This window comes from Danio rerio, chromosome 13, assembly GCF_049306965.1.
Source record: "Danio rerio strain Tuebingen ecotype United States chromosome 13, GRCz12tu, whole genome shotgun sequence".
Lineage (NCBI taxonomy): Eukaryota > Metazoa > Chordata > Actinopteri > Cypriniformes > Danionidae > Danio > Danio rerio.
This window is the reverse complement of record NC_133188.1, coordinates 4,318,967-4,345,415: the sequence shown is the minus strand read 5'-3', so window position 1 is coordinate 4,345,415 and position 26,449 is coordinate 4,318,967. Positions and strand designations below refer to the sequence as shown.

The window sequence follows — 26,449 nt, the reverse complement described above, 5'->3', positions numbered from 1 at the left end:
GAAATTAGACATTTTAAGACAGATAAAACCTGAAATTTAGGGGGAATCTGCTTTTTTGTTAATTTGTGTGAAACATTGCATTATAATGGTTAATCAATGGCATGTATTGTTATTCCATCCAATATAATTGTATTATTGAATACAAACAAACCTTGTCTGGACACAGTGCTGACTGGTAAGAGTCCAAAATAGGTGGAAGAGAGCTTTCATGATAAATATCTTCAGTTTTCATCGCCAAAATCAGACCAGCGGACTCTGAAAATAAGATATGAAGATATTAAGTTTTAATGATGTGCTCCAATTTTGCTTCCATACAAACACTTTTTTTGCAGTTATATTTCAAAATGGGAGAATAAATAAAGTGTCACCCACCTGCATTAGTTATTCTGTAGTTAAAATACACGAAATATAAATACTTAAACGTTAAAATCGCACAAATAATAAAGATAAGCCCGAAATTAAAAAAAGACCTACCAGTTTAGCGAGAGAAATCAGCTCTCTGAAGCGTTTGATATTATTAATTATTAACTAATACATTCTTCTTCAAGTATTAGTCATGTAAACGCATTTCTACCAGTTTATAATTACACACGACACTGTGATTACTTTATATTAGATGTTAAAATCTAAGCAACTTCCTAAACCTGAAGAATTAGCAGTTTTCTGAATTACTATCTCGATGTAGCGTCAAACACGTCTCCATGGTGACAGCTAGCTACTCCACAGAAAGAAGAGAGCAAAGCAGTGACTAGCCTATCGTTGCCATAGCGCGAGCTTTCACAACCTCAGTCCTTTTGACAGCTTATAACCCATTCATTTCACTTATTTCTTCATTGTAGTCTTGTCGTGCTCATGTTTTATTCAATTAATAATTCATTAATTAACGAATTTGTAAGAAATCTAGTCTACTTGACAGGCCACGATGTCATTAGCAAAAGTGTTTGCTATGTTTTTGTTTTCCATATAGGCTAATTCCTTATTTTAAAACCGATCGTGTTAAGATATATAGTTTGCACTTGAAGCCAAAATTATTAGCCTTCCAATTATATTTTCCCTTTTTCAAATATAGCAGTTAAGTTCAGCTGTCTGTCATGTGGCTTTGCTGAGTATTGTTCTGAGGTTTATTACTCAATTCACTTGCACAATGTGTATACATTTAAAAGTAAATTATAAAGTCGTGTGCTCTTAAAAAGATTGTAACGTTCAAAGCACACAGGACTGAAATACACAAGGAACATAACTGTTTTGTTTTGCTTTTGTTTTTATCCCTGCTGAAAAATCCAGCTTAAACCAGCCTAAGCTGGTTGGCTGGTTTTAGCTGGTCGACCAGGCTGATTTTAGAGGGGTTTTGGCCACTTCCAGTCTGGTTTTCAGCCATTTCCAGCCTGGTCTTAGCTGGTCAGGCTGGGACATGACCAGCTAAAACCAGCTTGTCCAGCCTAGCCAAGCTGGCAGTACAGCCAAAACCAGCTATGTCCAGCTTAAACCAGGCTGGTCAAGCTGGTTTTAGCTGGATTTGGCTGGTCATTTTCCAGCCTGACCAGCTAAGACCAGGCTGGAAATGGCTGGAAACCAGCCTGGAAATGGCCAAAACCCCTCTAAAACCAGCCTGGTCAATCAGCTAAAACCAGCCAACCAGCCTAGGCTGGTTTAAGCTGGATTTTTCAGTAGGGTATTTCAGGTTAATTTCATCTTCAATCAAGTGGTGGGCAAAGATCTCAGAGAGCTTCCACAATGCTCTTAAAATTACTCTCCAAATTTGATGAGCTCTTCAGGAAAAGAAACCATGTTGCTGGTCAGCTTTTGGCTGAGCTCTTACGTCAGACAAAGGTGGGTTGTTTGTCTACATGAATCTACCTATTGCCTATTTTCATAATCTTGCCTTTTTCTGTTTTCTGAGTAATTTAACTAGTATAATAATATTTGCATTCTTTTTTCTTTTATCAATAGGATGTCTCTCAAGAGGACCCTTACTACCAAGTTTCCAGAGGAATCATCTACATTGTTAAAAAAAGTCCACAGCTTAACCCATCCAGAGTGTTCCATCATCTTTCATCATTCATACAGACCTGCCTCGAGTCTTCTGTTGTCTTCTCGGACTCATTTATTCCCTGCTCTTAAATTAAACAAAGTGTCATCTTGCTGTTACAGTGTAAAGGTCAGCTTACAGTTACAGATCTTTATAATAAATTAAATTATTATTTATTTCTCATTGTATTGTGAATAAAAAAAATACAGTTTGTTCAGTATACATGCTTATGTTACAATAGTAAAAAATCATTCTGTTAAGTCATATGAAGATATTTTTAACTTAATTTTTTTAACTTATGTTTTTAAGTAAACAGTATACATTGTGTTCTACAATGTGTTAAGGTGTTTAAAAGGATAGTTCACACAAAAATGGAAATTCTTTCATCTTTTACTCATCCTTCACTTGTTCCAAACATGTTTGAGTTTCATCCTTCTGTTGAGCACAAAACAAAGATATTTTGAACAAAGCTAGAAATCTGTAACCATTGACTTCCCTGGTATTTGTTTTCACTATTAAAATCAATGGTTACAGGTTTTCTTACTATATTATATTGCGTTCAGCAGAATAAAGTCGTATAAAAACTGCTAAATAACTGCAAATTAAATAAAAGTAGGGTGCATCAGGACTTGGGCCCCATGGCTGGAGTTGCCTAGGGCCCCCAATTCGCTAAATCCGCCCGTGAATATACAGGAGGCTAATAATTCTGACTTCAACTGTAAAGAACTAAGATCGTTATGAAAAAACTGCATATGGACCACAGAACCAATCACAAAAATTAAATAGGCCTATACTTAAGAACCACATATAAGGTCATAAGTGATTTGCATAAACCAATTTGTAAAAGATTCAAGAAATGCCATTATCATCTTTTCAGTTTTATTACCAGAATCCTTAAAAATGACTTGGAACAACACACAGCATATAAACACACCTCCACATGGCAAAATAAATACTGTACACAGCTGGTTTTGTCGATCAAACAGTCCTCCAGTGTATATTAGCCATATAGACAAACTTTTAACAGGTCTCATATGGGCTATTAAGTAAGTGTTCGTTCTAAGGCTCTCAGACAGTGTGACATCTATTGTTTTCTGGCACAAAGGAAAGATCAGATCCTCGGGATGCATTTCCACGATCGACATTGTCCACAGTTTGTAACACAGCCCGCATCGTTCATTCAGTCAATCAAAGTGAAAACAATAGCGATGTGCAAAAAAACACTACTGTTTCTCAGTCAACGTGTAAAGGTCACCTGCAAATAAGATAAACAAAATTCTCTGAGTGATCACCAATAGCCAAAGTCTCAGTGCAGAAAACATTCCAGTCAGATCAGCTGAGTGTATTTTCGCATTACGCATTTACGCATAGGACGCGTTCTTGCGTTCAAAATTATATTAACAGGAGTTGGCCTATACCTGTTAATCCTATATATATATATATATATATATATATATATATATATATATATATATATATATATATATATATATATATATATATATATAGTCCATTGTTCCATTTATACATTGTCCCCCTTGCTCTATGTATACATTCATCCAATGGAAATGGGCCTTGCATTTTAAGCCGGTGTCCAAATAAAAACATATAGGCTACAAACACCTTATCCACATCGACGCAATCCGTCCAGCTGTTTTCAAAGCAAGAACGCGTGCTGTGGCCCCTGGAAAGCAGAATGTATAGGTGACTTTTGCGTTTGACACATCACTCGTGGCCTGAAGTCTTCACAGTGGACCTTTCTCTAATTTTGTTGTTGGCTAGTTGAGATTATCAACTTTTAAGATGAGGCAAAGACGACAGCTTATCGACTTTCCCAAAGGCAGCAGCACTCTCCACACCTTTAAGCCACTCTTTACATTTCCTCATCACAGTCTCGTCCACGTCTCCGTCCTCCTCCTCGTACTCCACATCGTCGTATTTGTGCTGATCATTGAGCAGGGAGATCTTCACGATGGCGCTAATGTCATTGGAGCCGTCCAGTTTGGCCACAGGGCCCGAGCTCTTATTATTAGAGCCTCCCTGCGCTCTCTTGGATGGGAAAACCCGTCGGTGTCTCAAATCCGCGGAAGCGCAGCACTTCTGCTTGGCCATCATCTGCTTCTCCAGATTGCGCTTTTGGATGACTAGGATGGCTTCGGGGGTTAGGCTGAGGGAGAAGTGGATCTCCTGCTCGCCTTCTTCTTTCGCCAGAGAGGTCCTGGAGGCATATTTATGGCTGGACTCTCCAGAGCTGGACCGCGGGACGCTTTCGCATGAGGTAGCCAAGGGTTTGGGGACGCTTAACCACGAGTGCTTGCTGTCCGTCTCGTGGTCCAGAGGGACTCTGCTCGACTTGCTTCGTCCCAGCTGTTTTAAATTGGACGATGGCCACGATGTGGAGAGCTTATCTTTCTCCGATTCCTTGTCCTCTCCTGTCCTTTGACTGAACGGCTGTTGAGGAGGAGCGACGTTATCTCTGCTCTTTTTCCGTCTGAACAGCTCCTTTCTCGGGGAGGTAATCCTCGAGTGCAGGTTTATAGGCGGAAAAGGCATCCTGGACACTTAAAAAAGGAGGAAATTGGTGCGTAATCGATGGGAGAAATGCGTCCATTCGCCTCGGATCTTTGGATATAAGAAGCTGCGCTCCGCGGTTTACTGCTAGACTGACAGGAGGCGGGGCTTCCGCAGCTTTATACGGTGTCATTCGGAAGAGGCGTGGCCACAACATAAAAGTAATAACAAAGCCATGCTCACACAAGTGCCTGTTAAAAGGCTAAATAAGGGGTTTTATTGCATTAATACACAATATTACAATCTAGTTTACATGATCATGTCAAGTCTTCCACTTGAAAAGTCCTTTAAAATTGTTTTTGTAACAAAATGTATTTTTAACAATTTACTGCATTTATATTTCATTTCATTCATTTCTAATTATTTATAATTTTATTATTATTTATTTATTCATTCATTTATTTATTTTATTTTCGGCCTAGTCCCTTTACTAATCTGGGAGTGAACTGCCAATTTATCCAGCATATGTTTTATGCAGCGGATGCCCTTCCAGCTGCAACCCATCACTGGGAAACATTCATACACAAATACACTGAGGACAATTTAGCCTACCCAATTCAACTATACTACATGTTTTCTGTGGGGGAAACCGGAGCACCTGGAGGAAACCACGCAAACACGGGATGAACATGCAAACTCCACACAGAAACGCCAACTGAGCCAGCCGAGGCTCGAACCAGCAACCTTCTATATATATATATAGAGTTGAAGTCAGAATTATTAACCCCCCTTTGAATTTTTTTAAATATGTTACCTAAATGATGTTTAACAGAGCAAGGACATTTTCACAGTATGATAATATTTTTTCTCCTGGAGAAATTCTTATTTGTTTTATTTCGGATAGAATATAAGCAGTTTTTATTTTTATTTTTTTAAAACCCATTTTAAGGTCAACATTATTAGCCCCTTAAAGCAATTTTTTTCAATAGTCTACAGAATAAAGCATCTTTATACAATAACTTGCCTAATTACCCTAACTTGCCTAGTTAACCTAATTAACCTTTAGAAATGTGTTGCAAAAATCTTCTCTCCGTTAAACAGAAAATGGGGAAAAAATAAACAAATTAATTCAGGGGGCTAATAATTCTGACTTCAACTGGATATTTATATTCTATAACTATTATTTATTAAATTCTCATAATTTATTTCACTCAATTTATTTCTAATTCTAATTTTCTTCTTATTTATTTATTTATTATTATAAATTTTATTATTCTTATGTTATTTATTTACTTTTGATTATTCATTTACAAATCTTCATTATCTTTCTATATATATATATATATATATATATATATATATATATATATATATATATATATATATATTTTTTTTTTTTTTTTTTTTAAACCATTTTTACTATTTATTTACTATTTATTTTTCTACGACTATTATTTATAAAATTCTCAGCTTACGTCTGTCTGAAGTATTGGGCGTGTCTAACATAATTAACCACGCCCCTCCAACTGTCAGTTTGGACAACAAACAGAAATGGTGAGGAGTTGAAGTCTGTTAGGTTGTAATAACTCTTCTAAAAGCCTTTTCCAGATCTTTGATGAATGAAATGCCTACTCTACTACATCCAATCTGCTCTCAGTAGAAAAAACAAGCCACGCCCACTGTTTTTCTCATTTTATATTTCGTTTCTCTATGAACTGCGTCAAAATAGGAAAGAAAAACGGTGAAAAACCTATTTCCAGATATTTCCGAATGAAAATGCCTACTTTACTACATCCAATTAGCCCTCAGTATAAGAAAAACAACCCAGTGTTTTCTTAATTAATATTCAATTGTTTAAGGAACTGCGTGAAAATACTAAAAAGGTCGCAATTTTTGTTATGCGTGACTGAAAACGCAACGTCACGTCAAAAATCTACATTTGTTTTTCTCCTCTTGAGTAACATTTAAAGTGTTTAAATTAACCTATTGACTTTTATTGTCCAATTAACATTGTTTTATAAATGCCGATTGTCAATATTTTCTCCTCTGCGACCTTGACTTAGAAAAGAGGAGGTTAAAGACACGCAGCCTCCATGCTTATTGATCTGTCGCCCTCCTTTCCAGCCATTTATAAGTTGACAGAGACAGCTGTTCTGTCACCCAGCGCTGTGAAGTCTCTCAGCCCCAGTGAAATGAGGGTAAAAATCAATAGGCTTATCCTTACTGTTAAGCGGCACACAAAAGACAGATGTCCATTTTCACAAACAATGTCCACAGATTGCCTTCAGAATCAAATCAGAGGGATTAGTCCAAATATTTAATCTTAATAAATACTTCGAAGTAATAATCTGAGGGTTTCAACTAAATTAAAAGACTTTATGCCTAACACGAAAGGAAATACTTCTTCTATTATTATGTGGCTGAAGTGATAAGTTTATTTAAAATAGTAGTAATAAAAACGGCATTTTCACTCTTGCAAATGAATGGTTAATATAAAAAAAACCCTAATTTTGCCCATTCATCCCTAATGGCGTCAGCAGAGTTAGCAAGCTGGTGCTGCTGATGTCCTGCCAAGTGTGAAATTTTCAGAGCTGATAGCATTTACAGCACATTCAATTGATTATTATTATTATTATTATTATTATTATTATTATTAAATATATTTTATTTTATTTATTCATGTACAAATCCACTTTATATTTAAAATATATTATTATTATTATAATTGTATTATTATTATTATTATTTTATTTATTTGATTTATTAATTTATTATTCATATTTTATTTACTATTATTTATTTGTTATTATTATTATTATTATTAATTTTATTAAAAGTATTCAATTTTAACTATTAATTTACAAATCTTCATATTTCAAAATATTTATTATTTTTCTTATGTATTTATTTCTTAATATATTTATTATTATTATTATTTTATTTATTTATTTTGGATTATTAATTTAAAATATTTTTATTGTCTTTTTGAAAATATAGGTTTATTATTTTTATGATTAATTTATTATTTATATATATCTTTACTATTATTTATTATTATTATTAACTTATTTAATATTTTTCTTATGTATTTTTGATTACTATTTTTTCATATGTATTTATTATAATTTTTTAAAATTCATTCATTTCTTATTATTAATCATTTTTATTTCTATTACCTATTTATTTATTAGTCATTCATTCATTTTCCTTTGGCTTAGACCCTTTCGATCAGGGGTCGCTACACCAGAATGAACTGCCAACTTTATAAATTTTTTCTTGTTGGCTTAGTCCCTTTATTAATCTGTGGTCGCCACAGCAGAATGAATCGCCAACTTATCCAGTACGTTTTTATGCAGGGGATGCCCACCAACTTTATTTATTTATTATTATTATTTTACTTATTTATTTTTGATTATTACATCATAAACCTTCATTATTTTTTTCTAATTTATTTTGTATAAATTTTCTTATTTATTTTTTTATTAAATAATGATTTTTATTACTATGATTTATTTGTTATTATTATTTTAATTATTTATATTTAATTATTATTTACAAATCATCTTTATTTATTTATTATTATTTTTCTTAATAATAAGTTTTTAAATTTCTTATTAATATTAATTTTTTATTTATAATTTTCCTCTTTTTTTGATTATTAATATTTACTTCTCTTTGGCATTATTAAAATAAAAATTGTCTGTGGTTTTTGTTTTAATTGTTTACATTTTTTATTGAAAAATTAAATAAAAGAGACATCAATATACATATCAGTAATTCATATCCTCACTAAATATAAAGCTTTCTGATTTAAAGGGACAGTGCATCCAAAATTGAAAATCCCATCATTATTTACTTATTTCAAATCTTGATGAATCTCCATCTTCTGTTAAACACAAAAGAAGATATTTCGAAAAATGTTGGAAACCACTAACTATTGACTTCCAGTGTGTTCATTTCCACAATGGCAGTCTCTGGTTACATATTTTCAACTCAAAATGTCTTCTTTTGTGTTCAATAGAAGAAAGAATCACGTAAACGAGTTAATTTTTTTGGTGAACTATCCCATTAATGTATTTTTAAAGCCATATACGCACACCCTCATCAAAATAATTACAGACACGTGATGCGCAATGTGCATAGAAGTGTGTAGTGGAGGAGGGATGCTCAAGAAAACGGAGCACTCGTACAGTTGTCATGGAAACCGCATCCGTGGTACCACAGTCTCCTTGCTTAGGTAGTCTAAAAACAGACCAGCCACACTAGGTTATTAGGTCATGAAAAAAAAAAAACATGTGATGCTCAGAGGTAACTAACAAACTTGATTATGCATATAGAAGCGATCCTATACTGGTTTATTAAATAGCAACACGCTTAATAGATTAGACACAAAGAAAGAAAGAAAAACAATGGGTTAGAATCAGCTGTCTCGTGAGACTCAGTGTAGTTAGACAGCTGTCTCTGCTGCCCTAGGGCTGGCGCATTACATACATCATTATTCTGAACACATCCGGCAGAAGATTATAACACATTAACGTCCTGAAAAGCAGATAAATGAATGTACAAAATGATAAATGAACAAAGCAGTTATTTATTTGGTGCACAGGCTCATGTGAAACGTTTTTCTTGTTAATATATATTTGGTAGAAATGCATTTTTTTTCTGTACAAAAGCGAACAGTAGTATTTTATTTCATTCATAAACATCATAAAAAGGCACTTTCTTGCACTCTGTTTGTACTGGCAGTATATTATATTAGCTGTTAAGCATTTATCCTACATAAAACAATTGTAAATAGAAAGAGATGAATGTAATGCATATGCAAATATTACATTTGACACAATCTTAACTTAAGAAGGTATTATACACTATGCCTGACTAAAGTCTTGTCGCCTATCCAAGTTTTAGGAACAACAAATAATAAGTTGACTTCTAGTTGATCATTTGGTAGCAGAAGTGGCTTTTATGAATGGCAAAGGCCTCTAGATTACACTTATTTCACCAAAATAAAATATGATCATGAGTTGATTTTGAATGATTCAGATAGGACAGTAAGGGCTGACTTTGCTTAGACTAAAGTCTTGTAACGTATCAGAAATAATGTCCAGTATAGAATATAAAGTCCTGCTGCAGTGGAAACAGAATGAATATTGTGTCTGACTCCATCATGAGCTTGGAGGACTGCATCCATACATCTCTGCACTGACTCAAATCACTGATTAATAAAGTCATCTGGAATGGCAAAGAAAGCGTTCTTGCAGGACTTCCAGAGCTCATCAAGATTCTTTGGATTCATCTTACCCCAGACATGCTCAATAATGTTCATGTCTGGTGACTGGGCTGGCCAATCCTGGAGCACCTTGACCTTCTTTGCTTTCAGGAGCTTTGATGTGGAGGCTGAAGTATGAGCAGGAGCGCTATCCTGCTGGAGAATTGTCCCTCTCCTGTGGTTTGTAATGTAATGGGCAGCACAAATGTCTTGATCCCTCAGGCTGTTGATGTTACCATCCTCTCTGCAGATCTCTCAAACGCCCCCATACTGAATGTAACCCCAAACCATGATTTTTCCTTCACCAAACTTGACTGATTTCTATGAGAATCTTGGCCGGTAGGTCTTCTGCAGTATTTGTGATGATTGGGATGCAGCTCAACAGATGATTCAGCAGAAAAATAGACCTTCTGCAACTTTTCCAAATGATCAACGAGAAGTCAAGTAATTATTTGTTGCTCTTACAACTGAGTTTGAAGTCTTTTGACAGGTATTATGACTAAACATGTCACATGATGATGATGATGATGAAGAAAAATGTGGCGGATTATGAAATGAAAGGCAAAGAGCATACGTAAAACGACAAATAAAACATTAAATAAATCTAAATAAAAAAGTAAGGCTTGTAATTTATTCAAATATTACAAACTCACTCTTAAAGGGATAGTTCATCCCAAAAATGAACATTTACTCACACTGAAGAGTTTCTTTCCACTGTTGAACACTAAAGAAGATAGTTTGAAAAATGTTAAAAACCAGTAACCATCGACTTCCATTGTATGAAGAACAAATACTATGAAAGTAAATGGTTACAGGTTTCCAGCTTTCTTTTGTGTTCAACATAAAAAAGCAACTCGAACTGGTTTGTGAAAAGTGAAAGTTCATTAAAACAGTTTTCTGAACCACGTTTCTGGAGGACTACCAGCTCTGCACATTTTCCATGTCTTCTTATCCAAACACATCTGATTCAAAGCATCAGATCATCAGCAGAGACTGAACAACCTGTAATGGGTGTGACAGACAAAGAAGACACCCAAAACATGCAGTGTTGGTGGTCCTCCAGAAATGTGGTTGAGAAACACTGCATTAAATTGAGCAAATTTACTTTTGGGTGAACTAACCCTTATATATTACACAATATTCACTTAAAATTAGGACAAAATATGACATGCTTTTGAAAAGGTCATGAAGAAATGTGGCAGATTCTAATATAAAAGAAAAACAATTCCTTTATGGTGTTGTTTGTTTGATTTTTGTTTACTCTCGTTATGAAGGACCCGTCTTCAGATGGAAATACTGGATTCTTTAGCTCAAACACGTGGTGCAGCACTTGATAACAGCGTCCCTGTGAACACAACAACACATTTATGTTTATGATTGACGCTTCAATAAAGGGTATTATATATGGGTGGGGGCTCACAGCAAAATCCACTGTAACAGATGGATAAAGGTATCCATACTTAATCCTGCATAAACCTATATATAACTTGACTGTTAGCATTGTTTATTACCTTAAAGAGATAGTTCATGCACAAAATGTAAATTCTGCCACCATTTACTCACTTTTGACTTGCGAGTTTTGTTTTGTTAGACGAAGGAGAAGATATTTTGAAGAATGTCAGAAAGCTGTAACCATTGATTTCCATAGTAGGAATAGTAGGAAAAAAATATTATGAAAGTCAGTAGTTACAGGTTTTCAACATTCTTTAAAATATCTTCTTTTGCATTAAACAGAACAGAAAAAAACTCAAACTAGTTTAGAACAAGTCAAGGTGAGTTTATTTAATTTTGGGGTGAACTACCCCTTTAAAATTGAATTTAAGTCTTTGTAATTGGGGATTTTTCTTCATTGTCGCCGAGTGAAGCTCTTGCATATTTTATTTTGTTTTGCCAAGCAAACAATTTAGGATCTTTTTGCATATTTGATAGATTGTGATGACTCTAATTCACATTCACTTCCTTTTAAATATTTAAACAGACTAGTTCTTCTAACAAATACCAAAGGCATAACTGTATATTTTAGATTTCTTTCATGTTTTAAAGAGATAGATCACCCAAAACTAAAATTCCTGCCATCAAAATGTTCCAAACCTTTAAGAGGTTTGTTTTCTTCAGTTGAACGCAAAAGAAGATATTTCGAAGAATGTTGGAAACCTGTAACCATTGACTTACATAGTAGAGAAAAATATGCAAAACAATGGTTAGAGGTTTCCAACATTCTTCAAAATATCTTCTTTTGTGTTCAACAGAACAAAAAAATTCTAACTAGTTTGAAATAAGAGTGAGTATATGATGGCAGAATTAATATTTTTGAATGGACTAACACTTTCAAATTTAATTGGATTCTTTGTAATGAGGGATTTTCTTTTCTTTACATTTTATTTTGTTCTAATATTTTATTTTGTGTTTTGGCAGGAAACCACTGCACAATCTTTTTCCAGATTTAATAGAATGCGATGACTCTAATTCATGTTTGCATTCATTTCCATTTAAACAGACTAGATTTTTAAGAAACGCACACACGTGAGTCTACATTTTAGTTTTCTCTCATGTTTTAAAGTGACAGTTCACCCAAAAATCCTTTCATAATATACTTACACTTGTTCCAAACCTTTATAAGGGGGGTTATCTTCAGTTGAACACAAAAGAAGATATTTGGAAGAAAAATGGAGACCTGTAACCAATAGCCGCGTTTCCACTATCGCGCCTAAAGCGAGCGAGCCAGGGCGAGCCAAGGCCAGTGGCGTTTCCACTGTCACTTCCGGGGCCTAATCGGGCCAAAGCGGGGCTTTCTTGGGGCCAGCGGCCGGCCTTTTTCGGCCCGCCGAATACCTTGGGCCAAGGAGGGCCAGCTGGGGCTTCGGGGCGGAGTGAAAGGAGAGGCGGGCAGTTTTCTGATCGCACATGAGTACATGCGCCAAACAAATAAAGAAATAAGGGAAAGAAAACATCTAGCCTTATAGTCTGGGGTCTTTTTGCGTATGATCACCCTTATGTTTCCCTTTTAAATGTAAGACTGCTGCATAAAATAATAAAGTAGTTTTAATTTATAGTGACGTTCTTTGCTGCGTCCTCCTTTATGTTTCAATAACGCATAATAATCTTTACACCATATTAAAAACACATCAGACAGTAAAGGTTTTCGAGAGTTTTTGTCAAGTTTAAAATGTTTGTTTGTTTGTGCACGTTTAGATGCCTGTATGTGTGTGAGACCGGGCAAAAGCGCTCCTTCACAGCTCTGTTATGCCGCGAGCGGCTTTTTTCTTTATTTATTTTGGAGATAATACACATATAAATACAACAGAAAGACATAAACTTAACAAAATACGTGCCCACTTTCGTAGACTTTAAACAATATATTGTCATATCTTGATAAAATAGCCTAAGGTAGCCTATATTGAAATATAATTTAAAGAATTACAAATATCGGATATATATATAATCACATTAAATAAATTAATCAATATAAAATAAACAAAAGCTAACTATAACAATGTAGGTAGCCTATATACAATACATAAATCAAACCGTTTTAAAGCCACATATAGCCTAACTTTCATTTTGCAAAGACCTGTCTGAAAAAAAAAAAAAGATTTTCGATATTTTTTAAAAACAATAAACACCGGAGAAGGTTTGAAATATTTATATAAAGTAAATATTTATGTAAGGAAATATTTATAAAGTATTTGGATACGATGATATTAATCAAATCGCGCAAACAGAGCATTATTTGAGTGAGTGAAAGCAGAATCTCCTATACCTTTTTTTCTGTCACTCAGTCCTGCGCAGCACTCGCTGCTTTAAACGCATATGGGGGAAGTCCAAACACAAAATGTGTTCCATATCCTCAAACAACTGTTTATGTTTTTATTTGACGTGGTTAAATTTATAAATGAAACTTTAAATGATGAGTTTTAGTGAATAGCTGCCGAGCGCAACAAATATGGCTATATTTTATTAGGCTACTCGCTCTTGTGCTGAAAACTTAACACGACTTCTATCAAAACGAGGATGTTAAAAAATACATGCCATATCGAGTTATAAATGAGAATTTCTGTGGCTTTATATTATGGATGTGTGCGCTCTCTGTGTTGGGTCCCTGCGTTAGTGGCGAGAGCAGTCGATGCACAATGCAGTCGGTCGGCGAGTAAACAAATGTAATGAATGGAAATACACAGGTCTGTGCGTATAGATATATAATGTACTGCTGTACAGTAACGTGTCGTTTGTTTGTTTCGGTTGTCTTCATTTTAATGGTTTCGTTTCGTGATGATTTATGGTGTGCTTTATCTGCCTCATTCCCGCTGAAGTGGGCGGGTTGTGTGACGTTTGATTCGGGGACGTTCTGTGGGCGGTGTTTGCGTGACGCGCTGTGAGCTTTAGCCCGACAGTGGAAACGCGACATGATTTCAGCCTCATTTCTCAACCTCCCGGGCTATTGGCCCGCCCCGGCCCGATTAAAGCCCTGGCTCGCACTGGCCCGATAGTGGAAATGCGGCTATTGACTTGCATAGTAGGGAAAAATATGGAAAACAATGGTTACAGGTTTCCAACATTCTTTAAAATATCTTCTTTTATGTTCAACAGAACAAAAAAAAAAAACTCAAACTAATTTGGAACAAATCAAGAGTGAGTATAATTAAATTAAACTTTAACTTAAGGATTTGTACTGGGGGGATTTTTCTTCTTCATTGTGGCTGGGTGAAGCTCTTGCATATTTTATTTTGTTTTGGCGGGCAAACATTGCACATCTTTTGCATATTTGATAAATGGTGTTGACTCTAATTCACATTAATTTCCTTTTAAACAGACTAGTTTAAAAAACGCAAATATAAAAGTGTACCTTTTATATTTCTTTTTAGTTTTAAAGAGATCACAGTTTAGGTAGTTACAGGTTTCCAACATTCTTCAAAATATCTTCTTTTGTGTTAAAAAATCTAACTAGTTTGGTATAAAGGTGAGTATATTATGGCAGAATTAATATTTTTAAGTGAACTAACACTTTCAAATTTAATTGATGTCTTTGTAATGGGGGATTTTCTTCTTTGCTGGCTGAAGCCCTTGAATATTTTATTTTGTTTTGGCAGGAAACCACTGCACAATCTTTTTCCAGATATAATAGATTGTGATGACTTTAATTCAAGCAATTATTTCCTTTTAATCATTTAATCAAAATTACAAATCCTGTCACCATTTACTCACAATTGTTCCTCACCTTTATTAGTTTTTTCTTCTGTTGAACACAAAAGAAGATATTTTAAAGAATGTTGGAAACCTGTAAACATTGACCATAGTATGTGTTTTCCTACGATGGAAGTCAACATTCTTCAAAATATCTTCCTTTGTGTTCAACAGATGAAACTCTTTATAACCACTTGACACAAACCAACAGTAATGGCATAATGGCAGAGCAGATAATAAATAATGAGATAATGAAAACAAACAGACGACATATTTGAACACGTCTCAGATTTGGAGCGTAAGGATGAGGTAACCATCGCGGTCTCCAAGGCAACAGCAGAACAAGGTCACCGTGCCTCCTAGCCTCAGCCTCCACCCTTCTCCCTCTCTCTCGAAATGTGTTGCTATGCAGACTTTGTCACGCTCAAAATTCACAGGAAGTGGAGGAGGCGTGAAAACAGCCAAGGTTAAAAAGGAAGAGTAGAGAATCAGATAGCAAAAGAAAGACGAAAAAATGACAAGCGTCTGTAGATGCTCCTCATGCCTCCCGCGGTGCAGGCACCCACACAGCAGCCGCAATCAGGAGAGCGTTTAGTGTTTGGCCTTAAAAGCACTGCACATCCAGCACATAAATAAATGATGATTAACTCCCCCTGCTTTCTGATGAAACATTGGTGCAACGAATGCCACGGCCTTTCCAGCACAGCAGGTGGATTTCCTTCAGAAAAAGGCTGAATAAGCCGGAACTTATATAGACCACACAGCTAATTAACAAATACTTTTTTTTTTTTTAGAAGACAATGTTTACCAACCAATAAGGCAACAGTGGCTCAGTGGTTAGCACTGTTGCCTCACAGCAAGAAGGTCGCTAGTTCAAGTCCCGGCTGGGCCAGTTGGCATTTCTGTGTGGAGTTTGCATGTTCTCTCCGTGTTAGTGAGAGTTTCCTCCAGGTGCTCCGGTTTCCCCCACAGTCCAAACACATGCGGTACAGGTGAATTGAATAAACTAAATTGGCTGTAGTTTATGAGTGTGAATGAGTGTGTATGGGTGTTTCCCAGTACTGGGTTGCAGCTGGAAGGGTAACCGCTGTGTAAAACATATGCCGGATAAGTAAGCTGTTCATTCCACTGTGGCGACCCCTGATTAATAAAGGGACTAAGCCGAAGGAAAAGTATAAATTACAGGAAAACTTCTAGTCATTTTTTATTTATTATATTTAGTTATGTATTATTTCACTTATCATTATTTTATGTAACATTATGTAGGTAACTCTTTGCACCCATTTCCTTTTTTTTGCAATGTAAAGGTGTACTGAAAATGGCAAGTTGTTGTCCATTACTATAGAATAGGGTATATGCCGAAGCATGCTAATAGGACTTCTAATTTGCCATTAACCTGGGTTAAGCGCTTCCGGCGAATTGAATGGCAATGCAAAATCCTGTGCGTTTAAGGTCTGTTTTCTTTAAAAATCAGCGATCTCCACTAGATGAAACGGCTTTTTGTCTCGTTTTGCGCTTGATCAACCAAATAAATACTAAAGTTTATTTAACTGAATGTATTTTAATCACATTACAATAGGGGTGTCAAAATTAATTGTTTCTTCGGTGCACCGCGATGCAGACGCGGACAATTCGGTATCGATTCAGTAATAACCATAACCGGTTATTATGTAGTGACGTCATTTATCTTCTATGCGCTCTGTCGCGAGGGAGGTGAGCGCTGTTATTTAAAACACTCAGCTAACTCAGGGCCAGCCCGTGGCATAGGCACCATAGGCAAATGCTTGGGGCGCTGTATATCCAGTGGGGCGCCAGAAATGAGCGCGCTTCAGTTGGTTTTGTTTTCGATTTTCCTGACACACTTTCAGTGATAGACGGTCACGGCAATAACTCAAAAAACGCTTACCCTAAAAAGATCTAAAGTGTGTTTCCTACAGAAAGACAAAGCTGGTTATGTTTCACAGCTGTCTTTCTTTTTTTTCGCTCGACATTACGAGCACTGCTCCGTTTAAGCCCTCGCAGTCTGCGTTTACTTTAGCCGGCAGTGCTCGCGCTGAGAGGAGCTCTCTGTAAGGGACCGTCGGAAAAGTGCTTATTTTTTCCGTTTTTTTTGTTTTTCTGCTCTGCTCAGCGCGAGCTCTCCCTGTTGCAATGGCTTAAGTGTGTTTGTTTGTGTGAGTGTTTGTTTGTTTGATGCTGTCTATGTTTGTGAATGTGTTTGAATGAGAGACAGTGTGTTGCTGTGTGTCTGTGTGTTTATACAGACAGCATGTTATAGCCTCCCCCCTAAAATATAACACTGTATATGGAAAGCATCGTCAATGCACCGTGATGCACCGAGATATCGAATTGAACCGAATCGATGGCATGATAATCGTAACCGAACCGTGAGACCAGTATAGGTTCACACCTCTACATTACAACATCTATGTTGTATAAGGAACCGTATAAAATGAGAAAAGGTTCACAATAACAGGTCACCGGAAGTGTATCAGCATAGGAACAGAACTAGCTCGGCATATATCCTATTTCATTTAAAAAAGAAAGAACAAAAATGCCTTAGCATTTCTACAGCGCAACCTCCTGCTCTCTCTCGTGAAGCCAATATGGAAGTAATTGAAACCGCAATTCATCAACTCGCCTCTGGGGGCTGGCTTCAGGAACTCTAGGGCAGGCATGTCCAAACTCGGTCCTGGAGGGCCGTTGTCCTGCAAAGTTTAGTTCCAACCCCAATCAGACACACCTGGGCTAGCTAATCAAGCTCTTACTAGGCTGTCTATAAACATTCTTGCAGGTGTGTTGAGACAAGTTGGAGCTAAATTCTGCAGGACACTGGCCCTCAAGGACCGAGTTTGGACACCCCTGCTCTGGGGGCTCTATTTTGACGATAAATGCGCAAAGGTCAAAGCCAGGGTGCAAAAGCATTAAAGGCATGACAGAATCCACTTTTGCTATTTTAAGGACGGAAAAAATCTGCTTTGCGCCGTGGCGCATGGTCTAACAGTGTTGAGCTTATTCTCCTAATGAGTAATAGGTGTATTTTAAGAATAAACCTATCAGAGTCTCATCTCAGTGGCTCAAAGTTGAGTCGCACCATGGCACATTTGCTATTTACATGGCAGACTTTGTAAGTGGAAAAACTCAATGCTTCACTAGTAACAAATACAGTTAAACAGAGCATCTACAGCTCGAGGATGAGAGAATGAGCCTCCTCATTCTTTACTTTTACTTTCACTCTCATGGATAGGAAAACATGTTGTACGCACAGACATCCATTAGCCTATACATAATTAAATACTTGATGTGTGGTAAAAAAACTGAGTTATATCCAAACACACATGCTATGCCAAAACTACGACAATGCGTCTTATATAACTATATTTTTATATATTTATGAAATTACAAAAGTTTATTTATTATGTTTTATAGTGTTTAATGTTTTTATGTTCTTGCTGGGTCTTATGTAACAATTTTTATCAGAGCTTGTGTGGAGTTTGTAATGTAATGTAATGTAATGTAATGTGTATTTATATAGCGCATTTATTGTGTATGGCCATACACCCAAAGCGCTTCACAATCATGAGGGGGGGTCTCTTCACACCACCACCAGTGTGAAGCATCCACTTGGATGATGCGACGGCAGCCACAGGACAACGGCGCCAGTGCGCTCACCACACACCAGCTATTGGTGGAGTGGAGGGACAGTGATAGAGCCAATTCGGTGGAGAGGGGATGATTGGGAGGCCATGATCGTAAGGGCCGATAAAGGGACTTTGGCCAGGACACCGGGGTTACACCCCTGCTCTTTCACGAGAAGTGCCTTGGGATTTTTAAAATACCACAGTGAGTCAGGACCTCGGTTTAACGTCTCATCCGAAAGACAGCGCCCACTGACAGTGTAGTGTCCCCTTCACTTTTACTGGGGCATTAGGACTCACACAGACCACAGGTTGAGCGCCCCCTGCTGGCATCACTAACACCACTTCCAACAGCTACCTAGTGTTCCCTAGTGGTCTCCCATCCAGGTACTGACCAGGCTCAGCCCTGCTTAGCTTCAGTGAGTAACCGGTCTTGGGCTGCAGGGTGACATGGCTGTGGCATGCAGTTTGCATGTTCTCCCCTTGTTGGCATGGGTTTGCTCCGGGTGCTCCAGTTTCCCCCACAAATCCAAAGACAGGCGCAATAGGTGAGTATAGTACAGGCCGTAATGTATGTGTGTGAATGAGAGTGTGTGGATGTTTCCCAGTGATTGATTGCAGCTGGAAGGGCATCCGCTGTGTAAAACATATGCTGGATATTAAGTTGGCGGTTCATTCCGCTGTGGCGACCCCAGATTAATAAAGGGACTAAGCCGAAAAGAAAATTAATGACTAAATACAATTTATTGTGATGGTTTGAATGGCAAAACTAAAGGAAACTGAAACTAATTATTAGCTTAAAGTTCAAAATGGCATTAAATGAGCACAATATTAGATTGCAAATATGCACCATGCTCAAAAAACAAACAAACACACGTGCGTGGTCTAATGATCAAAACAGAAAGTAGGATAAACAACTTATGACGTGGAGCCAGCTCATGCTAATCCAGGCAAAACACAATGAAAAGAGCCTTAACTGATGATTTTAAGCCACTCAATAACAGCATTGCGCTGAGCTTGTTGAAGGGTGTGGCTATTTCTAGGAAAACAAGCAACAATGAAACAACAGTGAGAGGGTCATCCAATAATAATCCAGCTCTAGATAAATGGAGAGATGAGTCAAGGGTTTGGGGGCTCATCTTTCCATTTATGGTGGTACATAGAGGGAATCATTCAGGAGGAATTGTTTTCGTCTTTTCGAGAGGTTCCTCGAGCAGGGAGGGCATCAGGTTTGGGGGATGGGGCGTCCTGGCTGTCAGAATCCATCAGAAACACGCACAAGCACCTCTGGCAGGAAAAGAAGGGGGTTGTCTGCCGCAGCGAGGGATGCTAAATATTAAATACATTCGGTCACACTTTACAATAAGGTTCATTAGGTAAATGTTAATTAATGCATTTACTAACATGAACAAACAATGAACAATACATCTGCTACTGTATTTGTTTACGTTAGTTAATGAATATGCAGTAGTTCATTGTTAGTTTGTTAACTCATGGTGCATTAACTAATGTTAACAAGCATGGACTTAAATGTTAATAATGCGTTATTAAATGTTCAATTATGATTAATAAATGCTGTACATGTGTTGTTCATGATTAGTTCATGTTAGTAAATGCATTAACTAATGAACCTTATTGTAAAGTGTTACCATACATTCTTTACTAGATAATGAAATGATGCTCGGCGCTCCAGGGGATGATTTTTATGTATTGTAAACACATTTCTATTTAGTTTTGATTTTGTGATTTTGAATAATCGTAAACAAGTGTAGCCTGACAGACAGCACGTGAATAAAGATGCACCAAACATGGAAGAAAAAGTGGAAAAACATTTGAAGTCGACCATCTGTGACGTCTGAATGATTTGAAATGTTCTGAAATGATCCCTCACTGCAAACAGACATTAGCCCCTTTCACACAGTGACACCGGTAAATATCCGAAAAATATCGAAAATGACTTTACTGGTAAATTTAAAACAGTGCTGTTCACACAGGCACGGACGTTACGGAATTTTTCCAAAAAAGTCCATTCACACATCCATTCCAATATAGCAGTAAATTCTGACATCATTAACCAGAAATGAGCTCTAAACGGCTGGGCTTATATTTGTAAACATTTGACTACATTACAAACTCCGTGGATGAATAAGTATTGTGAACAACTTCGATAAAAAACACTTTCACATGTCGAGATGTACATAATATGCGTGTGTGCTGGCGCTCACCGGCAGCTTTACGTGAAGATGCGTCAGAGCTTGAAGGTAAACAAACAACAGCTTATCGTAAGCATCTTAACGATAATTATTTCCACAGTTGGCATTAAGAAAGAACATAGAAATGTTATCTGACTAACATCCAGCAGCTAAATTTTTCTATGGAAAAATATTCACAGGCTTCTATCTTCATATACAGCGCAGATGTGAATGCATCCGAGTGTTCTGATTGGCTGGAGTAGACATCTCATGTCAGTGCGTACTAGACGTGAATGCAATCTTTACGACAATCTTCCTTATGCGTTCACACAGCGCAGCATTCCGGCAAATTACCAGTAATTTTACAACTTCTCGTTCCGGAAAATAGCCGGAACAAATTTACAGGTATTTTCAAAAAGGGTTTGTTCACACATACAGACCTTTCTGGAAAATTACCGGTATATGTATATTAAAAAGGAGCTGTTGTTGTTGTGCACTGTAACAAAATCTGTTAATTAACAGTTTCAGTACTTTGTGATTCACTGTTGTTTTCCGTTTATAGGGTGTATGCAAAAGGACTGTCAATTTTTTGCCCTTCCAGCCGCAACCCAACACTGGGAAACACCCATACACTCTCACATTCACACACATACACTAAGGCCAATTTAGCTTATTCAATTCACCTATAGCGCATGTGTTTGGACTGTGGGGGAAACCGGAGCACCCGGAGGAAACCTGGGGAGAACATGCAAACTCCACACAGAAATGTCAACTGACCCAGCCAGGGCTTAAACCAGCGGAAAGCGATTATTGTTTGTGCTAATTACTGTTTACTAATACAAGTTTAGAAATCATTTCTGGTTAATGATGTCAGAATTTCACTGTATTTTGTAATGGATGTGTAAATTCTTGAAAAAGTTGTCAGTGTGAACAGCGCATTTGTTATTGACCGGTAAACATGCTCTGGTAATTTTACGTATTCTTACTGGTATTACTTTGTGAAAAGGGCTAATAATGCCATCACAACTGGCTATAAATACAGCCCCAAACCGAGATGGACTTTTCACCATGTTTCATTGAACTCATTAAAGTCAAAATTAAGACCCTCCAGTGATTTTTTTTTCTCCAAATATTTCCCAAATGATGTTTAACAGAGCAAGGAATTTTTCATAGTATTTCCTATGATATTTTTTTTCTGAACATAGTCTTGTTTGTTTTATTGCGGTAAGAATAAGAGTTTTTTTTTTTACTATTTAAGGTCAATATTATTGGCCATCTTAAGCAATATTTTTCAATTGGCTACAATACAATGACTTGCCTAATTACCCTAATTTTCCTAATTAACCTAATTAAGCCTTTAAATGTCACTTTAAGCTGAATACTAGTATATTGAAAAATATCTAGTCAAATATTATGTGCTGTCATCATGGTAAACATAAAAGAGTGAGTTATTAGAAATAAGTTATTAAAACAATTATGATTAGAAATGTGTTGAAATAAATAAAAAATTAGGGAGAAAAAAAGGGGCTAATAACACTAATAATTCTGTAATAATAATTCTTACTTCAATTGTATTTTGTTTCCTGCAATATTAACAGCCTTTAATTTTAACAGTCCGGAAATTCTTCCCAGGTAAAAGACACTTTTATCTATCTCAAGTAAGATTAATTATTTATTAAACAATTAATAAATATAAAGAGATTAGATGACTTTTGTTTAGCTAGACAAAGAACTTCACGGGCCTCTAGATGAGGAGGTGGAAAACAAGCAGCACTGGGAGAGCATCGAGTTCCGGTAGGGGATTAAATGCCATATGGTGAAGGCCAACAGCCGCAAGGCCGTGAGTAAATAACAACATGTTTTCATTGAGGGAATTGAGCTCTCAATGTGTACACAACCCAATCCCACCCAACAAACATAAACTGAAAGAGGATCTCACAGTCTGACAGGCTACCATTTGGAGACAAATTTATGACTTCCACTCAAGTTAACTAGGATTTCTCCTGGCATTTGAACTAATCTAATAGGGCTGCACAATATATCGCAAAATTATCGTCATTGCGATAAAGGTATATGTAATATATGCATAGCAGATGTGTGCTCATTCATTAATTTTCCTTCAGCTTACCTTGGGTATCTACAGCGGAATAAACCACCAACTTTTTTTTTTTTTGCAGCGGATGCCCTTCCAGCCACAACCCAGTACTGGGAAACACCCATACACACTCATACACTACAGTCAATTTAGTTTATACAGTCTTTGAACTGTGGGGGAAACCTGAGCACCCAGAGGAACACGCGGAGAACATGCAAACTCTACAAAGAAATGCCAACTGACCTAGCTTTACTAGAAAGTAAAGTGGCTGAACGGAGGAGGCTCGTTCTTCATTCTTGTGCTGCAGATGCTCTGATTAACCGTTTTCTCACTAGTGAAGCGTTCAGTTTTTCCACTTACAAAGTCCGCCATGTAAATATCAAATGCACCATGCTGCAACACAACTGACTCTTGAAGGGAAAAGTAAAGGAGTAAAGAGTGAACGTAAAGAGGCTGAATGGAGGAGGCTCGTTCTTCATCCTCGCGCTGCAGATGCTCGGTTTAACCATTTTCTTAATAGTGAAGCGTTCCGTTTTTCCACTTACGAAGTCTGCCATGTAAATATCAAATGCAGCATGGCGAGACACACCTTACTCTTAAAAGGAAGGAGATGAGACTCTGATTGGTTTATTTCTCAAAACATAACTCATTACGAGAATAAGCGCAACCCCACTTTTACCCGTTAACATTGTATCATAATATAAATCAATAATTTAAAACATTACATTTTTTTTAATAGAAATTTTTTGAGAAAATGTTACATCAGAAATATGGTTTTCACAATACTTAACAATACTGCATATTTTTCCAGTCTCATGCAGCCCTATAATATAGTATGGAGTCAGCCATTTTTTTACAGTTAACTTCAGCGTTACACACACAATATACCATCAGGTTTAAGTAGTTGCAGCACTAAATCAACAAACTGTTTAAATATACAAATTTGTTTCCTTTTTTACCATTTTAAAACTGTGGTTGCCAAGCAACACAGAACTCAGTTGTACAAAAATCAATGTGATTCACAACCTCTCACTGAGCTGTTTTACAACAGCTAAAACATACAGTTAAAGTCAGAATTATTAGCCCTCCTGAATTATGAGCCCTCTTGAATTATTAGCCCTTCTGAATTATTAGGCCCCCTTTATATTTTTTCCCTAAATTCTGTTTAACGGAGAGAAGATATTTATTTCAAGACATTTTAATAAACATAATAGTTTTAATAACTCATTTCTAATAACTGATTTCTTTTATCTGTATTATGATAACAATAGATAATATTTTACTAGATATTTTTCAAGATACTATTGTAGTATTTAGATATAAGTGACATTTAAAGGCTTAATTGGGTTAAGTAGGCAGGTTTGGGTAATTAGGCAAGTCATTGTATAATGACGGTGGTTCTGTAGCAAATCAAACAACAATATTTGCTTAAAGGGGCTCATATTAATGGCCTTAAAATGTCTAAAAAAATAAATAAACTGGCAAAAAAAAAAAAGAAATAAGACTTTCTCCAGAAGAAAAAATGGAAAATACTGTGAAAAAATCCTTGCTCTGTTAAACAACATTTGGGAAATATTTAAAAAAAAAATTCACAGGAGGGCCAATCATTCTGACTTCAAATGGATTTCAGTGCTGAAACTCTCTGTTGTACAGTCTAAATTATTCAAACTAAAATAGCTATATGTTACTACTTTCAAGTGTAAGATTTTTGATGCAATTATGAAAAAGAAATATTATAAAATGTAAAATCAAGGAGATATTTTCTTACCGTGCAAAAGGAATGTAGGAAATGCTGTACCTAAAAAAACACACAAAAGCAGTGTTAATACCTAATGCCCCATTAAAAGCTTAACTTAGATTCAAAAACAAACAATCTGAAATAAGACTTAATCCATGAGCACGTCATAGACTCAAGTTACAGCTTGCTTTTAAAATAATGAAATGATGTAATGATACTGTAGATGCAGTGCACTGCATTGTATGTGAACATGCTATCATGAACAAACCTAAAATATACATTAAAATATACAATTTTTACATTATAAATGTCTTTATTGTCACTTTTGACAAATTTTATGTGGACTAGATGAATAAATTAATTTTCCCTGGTTCCTGGGATCCTGTTTTTTTTTTGTCACAAAATTGCATAAAGCTTCACATTTTATTTGTTGTTTGTTCACGTTCAGATTTGTTTTTGAACATTTTCAGCTCATATCAACAATAAGTTAAGCAGATTTGACACAATCAACGTTGTAATAAAGCTGTAGAAATAAAGATGAATTGAATTAAATAAGGTAAAAGTCATCATTTTGGTCACTATACTGTATATGTTTTATGAAATTTTCATACCTTTACATTATACAGTTGAAATTTTTTGACACCATTCTCATTATGTGTTACTCAATATACACTGAAAAAAATACTCAAAGATGTTCCTTGAATTTACTAAAATATTTTAAAGTTAAATAGTTGTAAACAATTAGTTTGGGCTGGATTTAAACAAACAAATTAAAGTTAAACATTAATAAATTTAATTTGTTTGCTTAAAATTAACACAAATAAATCCTTTGCAAAAATTTTGCAGACATTTTTTTTAGTGTATGGGAAATTACATGTTCTCTAATTTTGATCTTCATTGCATGTGTACTGATGTACTTGTTGTTTAGAAGTCATGAAGATGTCCTACAAGTTTCAAAAGCCATTGTTGAACTGCACTGGGCAACTAAACACACACAAACACACACACACACACACACACGAAACAAAACCAGGCATGCTTGAACATTCTGTCCTTTTCATGGTCACAACCTGTGACATTAATTATCATTTTTGGATTGCTTAGATTAGATCCAGTGTTGCATTCATATTTCAGCTGAACTCCTCTAGAGACCATTTCAATGGTCTCTGTCAAGGTTCATGTCAGTGCTCACAGTTAATCAAATGAACCGCACTAACAGAGCAATTAAACACGTTTGATCTGAACCAAACATCAAAAACAGTGTGAAAACACTCTTAAATGTTTAAAACAAAGCTTTACCAACCATTGAAGAGCTTCCCTTTACGAGTTCCTAACAGTGAAACTATGCTTGTGCAATGCATATTAAGGAAGCTTTTTAGATTTAATGCAGCAAATACGAATCTCCCCACAAACATTTAGGATTCTTCTCTTGTTTGATGGAGTGAAACGGTGAGCCCTGTCCATTTGGTTCTGCACCTGTGTGCTTCTTGTATCCAAGCAAAGAGGACACACTTAGAGGATCAGATGGTTTCTTCTGCTCTGCTTAGCTACTTTAGTGGCACGGTTATACTACACTGAATAGTCTTTAAGAGGTCTGTTATGTAACTGTGAACAAACCGAAGGATTAAGTATCATTCATGTTCTTTAGATGAACAATACAGACCAAGATGAGTGCTGGAGTTTAAAGTGCTCCATTGTTATTCCTTGAATATTATCTTTCATTTAATATTTAACATAGCTGTTTGTGAATGTAAGGATCTGCAACGTTTTAAATATCAAAGTGTATAAAAAAAACC

The 26,449-nt window shown here is 36.1% G+C and overlaps 3 protein-coding genes across 18 annotated transcripts in view; all 3 read right to left on the bottom strand.

The window, feature by feature from the left end:
- si:ch211-130h14.4 overlaps window positions 1-1,110 on the bottom strand; it is a 28,517-nt gene extending 27,407 nt beyond the window's left edge. For 5 of the 14 annotated variants that reach the window (XR_012389095.1, XM_073920553.1, XM_073920552.1 and 2 more), the window contains exons 1-2: window positions 475-703; window positions 152-255 (exon numbers count right to left, since the gene is read on the bottom strand). Coding sequence is in view for 13 of the 14 variants with exons in the window: in XM_073920553.1 (XP_073776654.1) it covers window positions 152-232 (81 nt within the window). In the remaining variant the exon portion in view is untranslated. Of the gene's footprint in view, window positions 1-151; window positions 256-372 lie in introns of all 14 variants that reach the window. The other 9 variants (XM_073920548.1, XM_073920549.1, XM_073920555.1 and 6 more) reach the window with 3 other exon arrangements.
- Window positions 1,111-2,891: 1,781 nt separating this feature from the next.
- prr18 (proline rich 18) lies at window positions 2,892-4,694 on the bottom strand. Its single transcript, XM_005156512.6, has one exon. It carries the CDS (start codon window positions 4,580-4,582, stop codon window positions 3,821-3,823), a length of 762 nt encoding a protein of 253 aa, XP_005156569.2. The 5' UTR covers window positions 4,583-4,694; the 3' UTR covers window positions 2,892-3,820.
- A 4,417-nt stretch (window positions 4,695-9,111) lies between these two features.
- Window positions 9,112-26,449, bottom strand: part of sft2d1 (SFT2 domain containing 1) — a 36,388-nt gene continuing 19,050 nt past the window's right edge. The window contains exons 7-9 of one of the 3 annotated variants that reach the window (XR_012388498.1): window positions 24,684-24,713; window positions 10,890-11,154; window positions 9,112-10,727 (exon numbers count right to left, since the gene is read on the bottom strand). Coding sequence is in view for 1 of the 3 variants with exons in the window: in NM_200372.1 (NP_956666.1) it covers window positions 11,115-11,154; window positions 24,684-24,713 (70 nt within the window). In the remaining 2 variants the exon portion in view is untranslated. 3 annotated transcript variants of the gene reach the window in all.

What these genes read in the sequence shown, in the direction of transcription:
- prr18 (XM_005156512.6), bottom strand. Translation starts at nt 4,582, where the DNA reads ATGCCTTTTCCGCCTATAAACCTGCACTCGAGGATTACCTCCCCGAGA.